Source organism: Littorina saxatilis, linkage group LG6 (assembly GCF_037325665.1).
Source record: "Littorina saxatilis isolate snail1 linkage group LG6, US_GU_Lsax_2.0, whole genome shotgun sequence".
NCBI classification, from domain to species: Eukaryota; Metazoa; Mollusca; class Gastropoda; order Littorinimorpha; family Littorinidae; genus Littorina; species Littorina saxatilis.
The window spans coordinates 1,708,290-1,722,870 of record NC_090250.1 but is presented as its reverse complement, the minus strand read 5'-3'; the positions used below and the strand labels follow the sequence as shown (position 1 = coordinate 1,722,870).

The window sequence follows — 14,581 nt, the reverse complement described above, 5'->3', positions numbered from 1 at the left end:
CACCAAATGATGTCTAGGTAATCCATATTGAATATAAGTCACATTTTCACAACAAAGTCCCAACTGTACACCTATGAACATTTCCAAAAGGATTAGGCTCCAGCCATCCATTGTTATCAGTGCTGCCACGCCCCCCTTGCAACTACACATTCGAAGATTCATGCAGTACCACCCTAACACGTGTAGTTTGCCGACTCATACTAGCAGGACTGTTTCTTCCTCAATATCACTGCTATTATCGCTTTCTTGAGGCGAAAACAACACGTCGGAATCATGATCTACAGGGTCCTGAAGATCCAACATCCGGAGAATCTCCTCCCGTGACAAGGCTCGCCTTCGATTCATTTTTTTCTCTCGAAAAAACCGCACAAATCAGGCTAATATTGCATATGGCGGAAGGGCACACCAAGTGTGTCAAGGGAAACAACTCAATTTACTGCAAGCTTCAAAAACCGGGAAGCAATCACGAGTCGTGTACCTTGTATGTCTAATACTAAAATAGTCACTTCCCGTCCGTGGGCGTTGCAGCGCTATTACTAATATAGTCACCTCCCGTCGCGAAAGTGTTAAGTCACTAGCAGGTCTGCACATAAGTTGACTTGGGAGAACGGAAAAATCTCTACTCTTAATTAACCCACCAGGCGGCAGCGACCGGGATTCGAACTCACGACCTCCCGATTAGGAGGCCGACGCCTTACCACCACGCCACTGCGCCCGTCGACAATAATTTAAAAACAATTAAGTTCCACAAACTATCCTCCATTGGTATCAACATGTGTATCCCCAAACTATTTTAGTATAAACAGGCGTGCAATCACCGGGTGTATGTTTAATCCATCGATAGAGCCAGGTTCTTGTTAATGTTTTGTTTTGTCAATAATTTACAAACAAACTTACCTTTATTGGTTTTATTTATTAATATACCCCCAAGATATTTTAGTATAAACAGGCGTGCAGTTACCGAATGTATGTTCAATCCTGCGATATACCCATGTTCTTGTTAATATCTCGTTTTGACAATACTTTAACAGACACAGACACACATGGGTAAGCACGCACACAAAAAAAGCATCATGAAAAAACAAAGCTGTGATTACCATAAGTTTGCTGACGATACGCAGCTCAGAGGTTCTGAAATACCAGAAAAAGACAGTATTCTCACAGACAAGCTTTAGCAGTGTGTAGAGAAAGTAAAAGATTGGGTGCTGTGCAACAAACTGAAACTGAACGACAATAAGACTGAGGCCCTGAAAGGTGGTACCCGCTCCCAGGGTAGTAGAGCTCGTAGTGCTAGTCTGAGGGTAGGGGGCCATGACATAGTCTTTAAGCCTTACGTTAAAAATCTTGGGGTATATCTTGATTCACAACTTACCATGAGCAGACAAGTGAGTCACATTTGCAGTACATCCTACCTGGAGATTCGCAGAGTAGCCAAGATCAGGCGTTGTTTGACCAAGAAGGCTGCCACACAGCTCGTCTGTGCACGTGGTACACCTCGCATTGACTACTGCAATTCTCTCTTGGCTGGCATTTCATCTGATCAGCTATCTCGCATTCAACGAGTTCAGAACAGTGCAGCTAACTGTAAGGTAATCCTCAGAAAGAAGCGCAGGGATCATGCTACGCCACTGTTGAATCATCTCCACTGGCTTCCAGTGCAACAGAGAATACAGTACAAGCTGGGCACTCTCGCTTTCAACTACTTTCATGGCACCCTCCCCCCTTACTTGTCATCAAAACTGACAAAGTACTCTCCAACTAGGTCCCTGAGGTCCTCATCCCAGCTGCTCCTCACAGTCCCTAGAGCTAAACTAAAATCAGCTGGACAAAGATCATTCAGATAATTATCAAGTCCCTACACTCTGGAACTCACTTCCCCTAGCGGTCCGCCAGTCTCCTTCACTACCATCATTTAAGATTAAACTGAAGACTCACCTGTACAAATCTGCCTTTTACTAAAATGAACAAAGTAATTAGGACATTGAAGCTGTGGTGTAATGTGTGCATGTGACTTGTGAGTGAATGTGCTGAATGATAAGTTTGCTTGTTGACTAGTTGTTAGTTGTTTAATTTGTTGCCCCACAGTCTATGTTACATCTTCGTTCTGTTTTAGATCTGTACGCTTTTATGTGAGTTCTGTTTTATTGTCAGACTTTTTATGTGTAACTATGTGTCTATTACTTATCTTACGTGTTTTGTTTTGGGTTTTTTTCATCTTTTTAAAAACAATTTTTCTAGGTTATTTTATATAACTATAAGTGGTCGTTGTCTATGAATTGTTTTTAATGCGTGTATGTTATTTCTTACGAGAAAACTTTTTACGTAAAATGTTAAATTTTAATGTCCAATGTAAAGCGCCATGTGCCATTCGGCGGTGAACAGCGCTATAAAAGAATATTTTATTATTATTATTATTATTATTATTATTATTATTATTATTATTATTATTATTATTTAAGTTATTGAGACATCCCAGTGCACTAAGGGATTTATAGAGCAAATCGAGAAAATTCATTATTGAACGAAGCGCATAGCGCTGAGTTCAATAATTATTTTCGAGATTTGCTCTATAAATCCCTTAGTGCACTGGGATTGTTTCAATAACGATATTGTCGGTACCGCCAGAGAAAAAAGAAGATACAACACGCACATTTTGCTACGCGCATTTGAATAGGCATAACTGTGTGGTCAGGTCGTCTAGAAGATCTACTTTTGTGTGGGCTGTCTCGTGTGTCGTGCTTTCATCACACGCAAACTCTTGTTTTAATTTCTGTTGGTAAATTCCAGTGTAGCGTTAAGCTAAACAGTGATGATCTTTCTCTCATTTGAACTCGGAGAAAGGACTGTGCTTTCAGTTATTTGCGGTTCGAAACCTTCATCGAGCTTCGACAGATTGACTGTGCAGAGTTGTGCCCCTTGCCAGGGTCGACGGAAAGCCCATTTTCAAAATAAACGTGGCATGTTTTTCGTGTGGTATCTTCCCTCATCGGGGAGTCTGGTACTAAATATGAACGGTAAGAATGCTCTGAACCCTACACGTATTATATCCCCATCGTTTTATCGTTCACATTTGCCTAACATGTTAATTTGCTGAGCGGGATTTATGTCGTCTGCTAGGCTATTGCACTGAGTCTCATTTCAAAAACAAAAATTGCTCGTCCCGTTGCACTGAGTCTGCACACATAAAGCAGGCTGGTAATAAGTCTTATATGTGGTAAGAACGTTCTAAACCCTACACGTTTTCGATTCCGATTGTTCTTGCCTTAAAATAAACGGAAAACATTCATTTACTGAACAGATGCAGTCGTATTTCAGTGTAGTCTGCAACGTGCTGATCTAGCTGCTACGTTATCGGAATAACACTTGTGTTATCTGTTAGCTGCTGGGAATTGTATACTAACTCATCATTTGGTAATGTGGATAATAAGGTACATGCCACCAACATGGCATAATTATGAGAGGAATCTTCGCAAGTCGAAACTGAAAAATTAGACACGGCGGGTTCTATTTTTAGATCAGTGCAACTGTGGGCGGCACAGGCGCATGCAATCTGTCAGAAAAAAAACACTTCTGCTTTAATTGAAAAGCAGGACATTTATGGTCATAATCATTGGTATTGTGGAGAATATAAGCTACATGTCATTAATTAATTCTGAGGATGAGAGTACAGTCTCGCTTTGGCAAAGGGTGTAAGAATACGCTCTGTGGAAAAGTTAGCGCACTCCAGGAGTGCGCTAACAGATTTAAGCGCATCGCCATTAGCCAATCAACTGGTTCACATCAGTCATGTGACACCAGTACTTACTGACAATTATTATTATTATTATTATTATTATTATTATTATTATTATTATTATTATTATTATAAAGGTCCCACAAACCGACCATTCATGGTTTTATTTATTTATATATCCCCAAGATAGTTTACTGTAAACAGGTGTGCACTCACCGAGTGTATGTTAAGTCCTCTGATAAATCCAGTTTAACGGTCTTTTGATTGAAACAATAAAAAGTGTGCACTCTAGTACGTCTTTAATGTTTCGTTTTGTCGACAAATAAAAAAAGTCCCGCAAACAAACCTTTTTGTTTTTAATTGTCCATATATCCCCAAGATATGTTAGTGTAAACAGGTGTAGAGTCACAGAGTGTTTACTTAGTGCATGCATCGCAATGCAGAATTGATTGAAATGCATTCCTGAGACTGCCATTGATGCTAACGTTAATGATTTCGCCGTCCCGGGGAACTCGATTGATCATGATTCACTTCGGCTCTTGTCTCGCTCACAATGCAAAGATTTCACATCGTATAGGGTCCCCGACTTCTCTCTCTCTTTGTGATTAAGACTCTTTGTGATTAAGACTCTTTTATGATTAAGACTCTTTGTGCTCAACATTCTGCGCAGACCATTGATAAGAGATAACACTGACTGCTGTTTGATTTTTCCCGTGGGTAATTTACTTGGTCATGGATCCATGCACGAAGCTTCATGTATGTGAGGGTGCATTGTCTATGTTACTGCGCATCCGGGTCGCACGTGTGCGGTGAAGAAAGACCGACTTTTTACGCGATGTTTTCTTCTTCGTCGTGATCATGCTCGTGTGATTTGAGCTGTTTTATTGATTATTCCCCCCTCTGCTTCTTTACCTCTGTAAACTTGTAGAGCTAGTTATTTTTCGATAAACACCCAGCAACCAAACAAATAACGACCCAGCAACAGCCTGAATCCTCGATAGCGCAATGGGTTGAGAAGCTGTTCTGCGTCGGTACTACTTTTGCGACTGAAAAGTTCCGAACGCTCTAATGTACGAAGTGTACATCTCTGGAGCAAACAATACAAACATACCGCATTTAAATTAACAACTACAGGCTTGAACACATGAATCTCCATATAAAATCCATGAGTTTGGTTGTTTTCTGAATCTAGGTCTGCTGTGCACAAACGTTCATCACAAGCAAATTCCCAAGGCAAGTAACTCTCATACTTTGTCTAGGACTGGGTGGCCGAGTGGTAACGCACTTGCGCTCGGAAGCGAGAGGTTGCGTGTTCGACCCTGGGTCAGGCCACAATTTTCTCCCCCCTTTCCTAACCTAGGTGGTGGGTTCAAGTGCTAGTCTTTCGGATGAGACGAAAAACCGAGGTCCCTTCGTGTACACTACATTGGGGTGTGCACGTTAAAGATCCCACGATTGACAAAAGGGTCTTTCCTGGCAAAATTGTATAGGCATAGATAAAAATGTCCACCAAATACCCGTTTGACTTGGAATAAAGGCCGTGAAAGGTGAATGCTCGCCTAATAGGCTACTGAGCTTTACTGACCGATGTGAATGCGTTATATATTGTGTGTAAAAAATGTCTGTTTGTCTGTCTGTCTGTAACAAATTCCATTTCAAACGGCAGAAATTAATATGTAAGCGCCTAGGGCTATATCTAGATTAGGCGCATAAAAAATGATCACAATAATAATAATAATAATGAAGAGTAGTTCCCCTTTCAAATTTCTTTTCACTCAGTTTCTTCGACAACAGACTGCAATCCGACGGTCAGTTTTCAACAATATTTCATTTAATAAACAGATCACACGCAACCAAATGCACGCATCTCATCAATTTAAACAACATAAAGCGGTTTCATACACTATTTTCCCCAGAAAACTGAACTTCATACAGTTTTTAACGTTGGAACACGGGTGCAAAAGTTCGTCTGCTATTCCCATTTGACGAAAGAACATTATCCCAAGCGATACCAAAACATATACAGAACACACAATATCTGCCTTTGCCGCCACAGCAGAATAACAGCATATCTGTGTACTTGATTTTAGTCCAAAATAGGAAAACTGACAAGAAGTGCTAACAGAATGGAATGATTTGCACGGAACTATACAACCGCGCATTAATCGATCGCCTGCGCAGGTTGAGTGAATAGGATTCGATCAAACTTTCGCAAAAAAACTCCTGTTTTCTTTGAATAACTGAAGAAAGGAGGAATAAAGAGGTTACACACCTCGTCTCAGTGATTATAAAAAATAACGGTCTCAGTTTTTTAATAATCACTGAGACTCGGCAAGTAACCTCTACTTATCATACATCCCTTTCTTTTCGCATTGATTAAAAAAATAAAAATAAATATTTGAATTGCAGTTCATGTTTTTGTCGAAAATGTACTTTTAAGGGTGGCTTTCTCTTCATTATACGAAGAAATGTACAGGGAAATGTGGGCCCTAAAACTTTAGAGAAGTACCTTAGTTCGCAAAAAGTCAAGACTTGTAGTCATAACAAATAAAAGGAATGAGCTAGAAAGAAAAAAACGCACTTCGCCAAGAACAAATGTCGCGGGAGAATCAATTAACAAAACACTGTTGTTAAAATATTAAACGATGCCACAAAGAAAATCTTACACAAAACCAAGATCTTTGATACTGATTTTTAGACAGGGGCACAGAATCGGTGATGGGGGAGGCCGGGGGGGGGGGGGGGAGTGGGTGAAGTGGGGCTATAGTCTGCTCATGCTTCAATTTTGCAAGGGACGGTACCGTTTAGGAACGCCTTTGTCTGTATATCTGATTTTTATTTTTTTTTAGCAGACAGCGTCACTGGAAATGCCGACAAAAGGCTGACGGCGCTTCTGGAATACAACCACTAAGAGAGTCCTTATTGTTACTTGACCCATAAGCTATTGTTTAGTTCATTTACTTGCCCAGGTCAGGTGATGGAACGGATGAGCCCTTAAAGTTTTCAAGGATCAAAGGTGAAATTGTCAAAGCCATTTCCATGGTTGCGAAACTTTGACAACAATGATGAAAAGTAAGCATAACGAACGCTTCCAGTAGCTGTGTAATTGTAAGTGTCTTTGTGTGCTCAGTCAGTTAAAAATATAGCCGGTACAGCCCAAAGTTAACGTTTCAAAACGGGAAACAAAAGAAAATAAATCAATGGTGGGCGGAAAGAGAGCGAGAGTGAGAGACAAAGGCAGAGACAAAGACAGAGACAGACAGAAAGAGAGAGACAGAGACAGCAAGGAGAGAGAGAGAGAGAGAGAGAGAGAGAGAGAGAGAGAGAGAGAGAGAGAGAGAGAGAGAGAGAGAGAGAACTCATCGTCATGGCTAAAGTTAGCCCCGAGACCGCTGAACCCAGGATTTTCTGAATGTTTTTCATTGTTGCTTAAACAATGCGTTCCGTTAAATAAACTTCTCTATGTGAAGTGCGGAAAAATAAATGCTAGGTCGAATGCTTGTATGCTTGAATATTTGCACGCAGACAAGACAATGTTATCGAAACAAAAGAGTTTTGTGTTCGTCTCAGTGTCTGTCTGTCCATCAGTGGTGTGTGTGTGTGTGCGCACGCGCGCGTGTGTGTGTGTGTGTGCGTGCGTGTGTGCGTGCGTGCGTGCGTGCGTGCGTGCTTTCGCGCGCCAGTGTGTGTGCGTTTTAAGAGAGATAGAGGGTGAGTCTTTTAACTATTTCAAAAATGCGTTCCATTAGATAATCCCATCGCTGTGAAGATTTTCCAAGTGCGCTGACATGGAAAAACTCGAGTGAATGTTCGGTGAAAGATGGCTCTTCACTGGCAGGAAGCGACCGGACTTTCCCATCAATGGCACAATAGAGGTAATACACAATCAAAGGAGTTTGATTTGTCGCGTCCAGACTTGAAGATGTAGTTATATAAAGATGTTAATGGCCGAATCAATTTATGAACCGGATACTGATCCTTGTGGCTTGAGACAACAACAAGCACTAATATTGTGTGAATAAGTGCACTATTAAACAAACAAAGTACAATCAAAACAGTCAATCAGGAGAGAGTTCGGTAAATACAATTCCGCCCCCCCCCCCCCCCCCCCCCACCCCACCCCACCCCCTCCCCCCCCCCCTTTTAACGACCCCAAGAAATCTGAGAAAACGAGGTCAAATCTATAGAGGTTATGAACAGAAAGTGTGAGAAATCAGGTTTTAAAAGGCAGGGAGTCTTAAAATGGGGGGTCTTAAAAGGGGGGTTCACTCACTGTAGTCTATACAAATGTGCTTTGCAAAACTTAAAGGCACACTCCTTCTCGTGAAAACAGCTGTGCGCACCGTCTCCGATCTGACCAGGCTCTGACATGGGATAAGACCATCCCTCCACTTGGTCACATACCGAGAATGAACAGTCTGGGTTCTCTCTCTGCACAGTGAGACCTTTGTGATCAATGGATTGTGTAGAAAATGAATTAATTAATTAACGAATTCATTCAAACAAAAGTTCCCACGCATCACAGCAAGCAGTCAGGGTGTTGACTGTTGGCATGTGACCAAGTGGAGGGATGGTCTGATTCCATGCCATTGCCTGGCCATGTTTCACACGGGCAGCCGAACTCTTTTCACGGGAAGGGGTGTGCCTTAATGGGGTTTCAACAGTGTTTGGCTCGGGTTTTTCCTCTACCTTTGAAATTCTGCTTTCTATTATTTTCTAAAACTACTATTAAAGGCATATTAACTCGATGAATATACACGCTAATTGCTTTACCAACAGCTGGAGACATGCTAAATTAAGTTCCCTGCAAAATATTGTGGTCTAGGACCCCTTAAATGTTGAGATATTTGAATTTTTATTTTGATCTAGATCGTCCTATTTATAGATTTGCCAACAGAGGGAACGTTGACGCAAGGGAAATAACTCCGCGTCTTTGTTGACATCCTCACTTTTTCAGAGGCTAGAACAAGCTGTAATGCATGTATATGGTCCGCGCATTGCGACATATCGTCATTATATGGCCTTATGATGCATTTGACATCGATTGTGGGCAAACTATACTTTGTAAACACGGGAGCGCGTACATATGCCTTTAAGATCAAAGCAAGGCTTTGCATGTACCGGTATTGGTAACTTATATTATAAAGAATCTATCCAGGAAGTTGTGAAAGGCATTTTTTTCTAAAGCACCTCTTCAATAACAGCTCTGTCATGTCAAGACTTGTGCAGGATTTATGACGCTTTTTTGCAGACGCTTAATAGACGCCACCGCCGCCGCCACCACCATTACTACCACCACCATCGACAAAGGTTACAGCAACCTTGTTTACAATTGCTTGTTTAAAGACCAACGCACGTGTAAAAAGAGAACGACCTTGAAAAAGAAGTACAGTTGAAGCCCCTTTAAACGACCTCAAGAAAGCTAAGCTTGCCGCACAAACACACACTCACGTACACACACAAACACAGACAGACACACATATAAAAACATACACACATACACCCACACCCACATACGAGCACGCACAAACACACACGCACACGCGCACATACACACGCACACGCACATACACGCACGCACGCACGCACACACACACACACGCTCGCACACGCACATACACACACACGCACAGACGTGACACACACACATACACATACACACACACACACACACACACACTCACTCATTAGCAGGCCCCTCGCTCCACCCCACTCATTGTTTATTAGAGCAAAATATGGAATTGTTGTTAACTCCCCCGAAAGCAACGTATGGCTGCCTGAATGGCGGGGTAAAAGCGGTCATACACGTAGCCGATCGTGGCAGTTTTAACCCGTGAACAGGTTGTTTACCAGGAAAAGATACATCTTTACCTTCATTTGTTTTAAATAGTTCCTCCGAAAACGGCGTATGGCTGCCTAAATGGCGGGGTAAAAAAACGGTCATACACGTAAAATTCCACTCGTGCAAAAAACACGAGTGTACGTGGGAGTTTCAGCCCACGAACGCAGAAGAAGAAGAAGAAGTTTTAAATAGCCATTAAGTTTAAAATTAGACGAGTACACGCATGCTGTGCTTGTAAGAACCTACTGAGGCCTTTTATCCTTTAGATGATTGCGCAACAAACATTTTTGAGCGTTCGCCACATGCACTATACAACAATGTTGAGTGGTGGTGGGAGGGGAGAGAGAGCAGAAAGAGAGAGAGGGGGAGGGGGGCGTTGAAACGCAATTGCCGACTTCGGGAAGGGATGGAAACCTCCTTTTCCAACAGTAGTAACTCGAAAACACACACACACACACACACACACAGCAGTGTTTCCCCTGTGAGGAAAAAATAAATCGTGAAGAACGTTGTTGTTGTTGGGTTTTTAACCATTCAATTCACCAACCGGTCTGAAAACAACATTTACATAAAGGTTATGTATAAATATAGGATTGGAACATTGCACCCGTATCCATCTAGCTTGCGTTGTTCGGGATAACACCGAAGCACGGCAAATGTAAATTTTTTACCCTTAGTAGTGGTCGATATTTTCCACCCCTGTGTATAGTTTCAGGGATTATTGAGGTTCATCAAAGCGTTGAGTTTAAAGGTGAGTCTTTTTTCAACTTTTGACGTGTGATTTTCAATGTGACAGCGTCGAAGAACAATAATGATTTTGGAAGTACTGTTTATGTCTTTTAGCTCTCGTACGTGCGTGTTGCCTACGTGTTGATAAAATCTGTCCATTTGTGTTCTTTTGTGAGTGTGTGTGTGTGTGTGTTTGTGTGTGTGTGTCGTGTGTGTGTGTGTGTGGTGTGTGTGTGGTGTGTGTTGTGTGTGTGTATGTGTGGTGTGTGTGTGTGTATGTGTGTGGTGTGTGTGTGGTGTGTGTGTGTGTGGTGTGTGTGTGTGTGGTGTGTGTGTTGTGTGTGTGTGTGTGGTGTGTGTGTGTGTGTGTGTGTGTGTGTGTGTGTGTGGTTTGTGGTGTTTGTGTGTGTGTGTTAAAAATACTATGATACTATAATGTTGTCCAAATAAGAACAGAAAACACACACACAAATCACACACTAATTCAAAACACTGCGTTGAAACTCACTTTTATTTTTTACAGGAACAGTAATCACAAACTCGGTGTACCACGTTCTTGCACCAGACAAGCTCATCATGAACAGCATAACGTCAAAAACTATCCTAGTCCTGACAGCGGTGGTGATGACGTCATTGCGAGCTGAACCGGCCACGAGCCATGATGACGTATGTATGACGTGTACCTGTGACTCAAGAAGGTGCTTTCGCGAGAAATGCTGCAATCGTTTCGACACTTCAGATTTCACAATGCTAAGGGTCTCTGTCGACTGTTCCATGCCGGCAGATTCTCACATCATCGAGCCTGTGGGTGAACTCAACCGGTCCTCGATTCAATGTGCTGGATATCATATTTATCACCCGTTCGGATGTTTGACCCAATTTCCCGACAACTACTGCCGGTTCAACGAGACAAGAGTCATCACGTTGACCTCCACCTCTATCGTAGAGTTTCCTGACCTTCAGTGTCTGCCCTTGCTGGGAAGACTCAACCTCCGTTACAATCGTCTGAGAACGGTCCCGGAGAATGCCTTCCACGGAGTCCCATACCTGCGTCATGTCTTACTGGACGGCAATAAGATCACTCACATCCACCCCAAAACCTTTGACGTGGATCTGGCCAACTTGCAGCTTTTTAGCGTCTCCTACAACCGACTCGTCACCTTCGAAGCCAGTTTGGTGATGGTACTACATCCATTCTGCACATTCGACTTTAGCCACAATCTGATCACCGGGTTCAACAACACCAATAACTTTCAGTTGGACACTGGTCAGGAGTACGGACCGGGATACGTTGACCTGTCCTACAATCAAATCACAGAAGGCCTGACTACCACCTTAAGGTCATTAGGGGTCAAGACAAAATCAGATTACGTCAAGTTTTACAGTAGATGGGGTTTTGATATTCGCCATAACCCTCTGCACTGTGACTGCAACATATTTGGGGTAGCTTTCCTCATTAAAATGTTCACGAAATTCCCCTTGTGGCGAGACTATCTCAACATCACCTGCGGAACGCCGCCAAGATTCAGTGGAATTCCTCTGTACCAGCTTCCCTTGGACCAGCTGACGTGTGACGTCCCTGAAGGCTGCCATGAAGGCTGCCATTGTGAAAACGTACCCCAAAAAGAAACGACTTCCGTCAACTGTGACGCTGTTGGCTTGACGTCATTCCCGACAGTCATGCCAAGAGGACGACGTCTGAAACTGAGCATGACAAACAACTCCTTGGGCAGACTTCCATTCCGAGAGTATCTCTCCCGCGCTGCCACCATTGACCTGAGAGGGAACGGTCTGACGGAGATCGAAGGGGCCGTGCCGCATCTGTTGAGAGACGCAGACCTTGTCGACCTCCGTGACAACGACTTGAGGCACTTCCCTGAGACCTTCCGGGCACTCCGTCCTGAAGCCTTGCACCTTGACCTGCACACCTGGCGATGTTCCTGTCACCTGCAGTGGGTCGGGGACTGGCTACGCTTCAGTGACGACCACTCACACCTGGACAACCTCACGTGCACAACGGGCCAGGGCAGGCGTGTCTCGCTGGCCAGCGCTACTAAAGAGGACCTGGGCTGCTACCAGCACCCACCGGACTTGTCCAGCTACAAGACGGCGTTGGTGATTGGCTCCGTGTCGCTGCTCGGGGTGGCCGCGCTGCTGGTGGTGTTTCGCTACGAGATCCTGGTCTTGTGTCAGTACCTGGCGGCACGGAGACAGACTCGGACACCTGTCGGCACCTGCCGCTACCAGGTGTTTGTCAGTGTCAATGCGGACAGCGCTGAGGACTGTGGGTGGGTGCGAGACGTGTTGCTGCCCGCCCTGGATCACCTCGGCCTGTCCTCCTTCCTGCCGCCTCGGGACTGTCTCGTGGGGTCGGTGGAAATGGACGAGGTCACCAAACACCTGCACCAAAGCGCCGCCGCTCTGGTGGTGGTCTCCCCTGACTACGTGGATAGCGGCCCCTGCCTGTTCCAGTTCAGCCAGGCGTACAGTCACATGGTGGCCAACAGACACGGTCCGCTGCTCGTCGTGCAGCTCAGCCCCGTGTCCAGGCGCGCCGCACGTGAGCCACGTCTGCGAGCCATGCTGACCCTGCGTTTGTTCCGCTCGGCTGACCCCCAGCGTCTCCACGCCGCGCTGACCACGCTGCTGACCGCCTCCAGCCAGGTCAAGACGCCCCAAGCAGCGACAGTGGGAGAGCCCAACTTTGACACATGGTGACACAATAGACGATCACAATTCACGTTGAGAAAAATGTATATAGCTATTCTGATGAACACGTGGGGGAATTCGGGGGCTGTGATTGGATGGTCTCTTCCGATCATCAAAGCATAATGCGGCGGAAGTCGGCCATTTTACTCAATATCCAAAAGCATATTGAGAAAAATGGCCGACGCATGATTCCGGTTCACCCATCTGTACCACGGCGATGTTTCTATCGACAACAGCATACACTGACAACTTAAAAGGCTGTTTCAACAACTGTGTTGTGAAGTCGAATGCACTTGGAGTCAGTTTTTCTTCCAAAGTCAGAAAGTGTGTAGAGGTGGGCATGTCTGCGCGAACATGATGCGCGTAAGAAGTTTGTCTGCTATCAAAACCTGAGATCAACGCATCGACGCAAAAACTGTCATTTTGTAAGTTTGGAACAACAAATCAAGGTCATAACAGCTATATAATCGCTATTGTGTTTTCAGCGTAGCAATAGGGTCCGATATTTAGACTCGAACAAGTATAATGCGACTCGTCTTCGACTCGTCGGCATTATACTTGTCTCGTCTAAATATCGGACCCTATTGCTACGCTGAAAACACAATAGCTGTTAATATTGACAGCACAAGATCTGACGTTTGTGAGCAAGACGAGCATTGTGGTGTTGCCTTCGGACTGGAGTTGAGACATTTGTCATTTCACTGTACAATTAGATTCGCTCACGATCCATCTGCAAAGCATTGGAAAAACGTAAACAATCGAACTGCACTTGTTCATTTTAAAAATGTCTTCATCAATTCCGAAATCTATGTTGGACTCACATTAGTTGAGATAAGCCACATTTGTAATTGTTGTTAGCTTTTATCTCTGAGTGTATTATGTTTCACTATAAATGAGGAAAGTGTTCGAGTGTATCAGAGTGACAGTGACTAAAAAAAAATCTAACAAAAACAAACAAACAACAACAAGCACAGACAAGTTTCACTGAAGTGTCATGACATGTGTAGAACTATCCGTCTACACAAAATTCTTAAGGGCAAAATACATCTGCGCAGTCGCCACCACCCTACATGCTGCAATAGGGATTATGACGAGTACTTGGCCTGTTTTCTTTTCATGCAACGTGTAGCGGGCTGGGGGAGAAAAAAATTACCTCAATAATCTGCAGTGCGTCGTCTGACTCTGCGCAGGTATAATTTTTCCCTTACACTGAATTCGTCAAAACATGTTTACAAATCTACTTCTCACTGTGTCAAGGATACCCAAGACGGGCTGCGCTCATAAAAGAAGCGACTGATGTGCAACGTAGCACCTAGTGCAGGTTAATCTTATTCATATAAGGTCAAAATAACAAGGTCAGGTTGTTTTCCCCTCCGTGTTTGTTGGAGCACGACGGATCAAGCTCGACACAACCAGGAAGCGTTAGACCTGTTTACAATTTTGTCAAAGTTGTAGGGGAAATTGAATGTGGGTGTGATAGTTGCTTTTTGTGTTAGCTTCAATGCCTTGATGTTAACACGTCAAACAAGTCGCGGAAGGCGAAAATACAATATTTAGTCAAGTAGCTG

General features: G+C 43.8%; 1 protein-coding gene across 1 annotated transcript in view; it reads left to right on the top strand.

Moving 5' to 3' along the window:
* Window positions 1–10,041: 10,041 nt before the first annotated feature.
* Window positions 10,042–14,581, top strand: part of LOC138968250 (slit homolog 1 protein-like) — a 5,447-nt gene continuing 907 nt past the window's right edge. Inside the window, exons 1-2 of the mRNA XM_070340811.1 lie at window positions 10,042–10,326; window positions 10,828–14,581. The exon at window positions 10,828–14,581 is cut by the window's right edge and continues 907 nt beyond it. Coding sequence (XP_070196912.1) covers window positions 10,881–13,022 — 2,142 coding nt within the window. The 5' untranslated portion in view covers window positions 10,042–10,326; window positions 10,828–10,880 and the 3' untranslated portion in view covers window positions 13,023–14,581. The remainder of the gene's footprint in view (window positions 10,327–10,827) is intronic.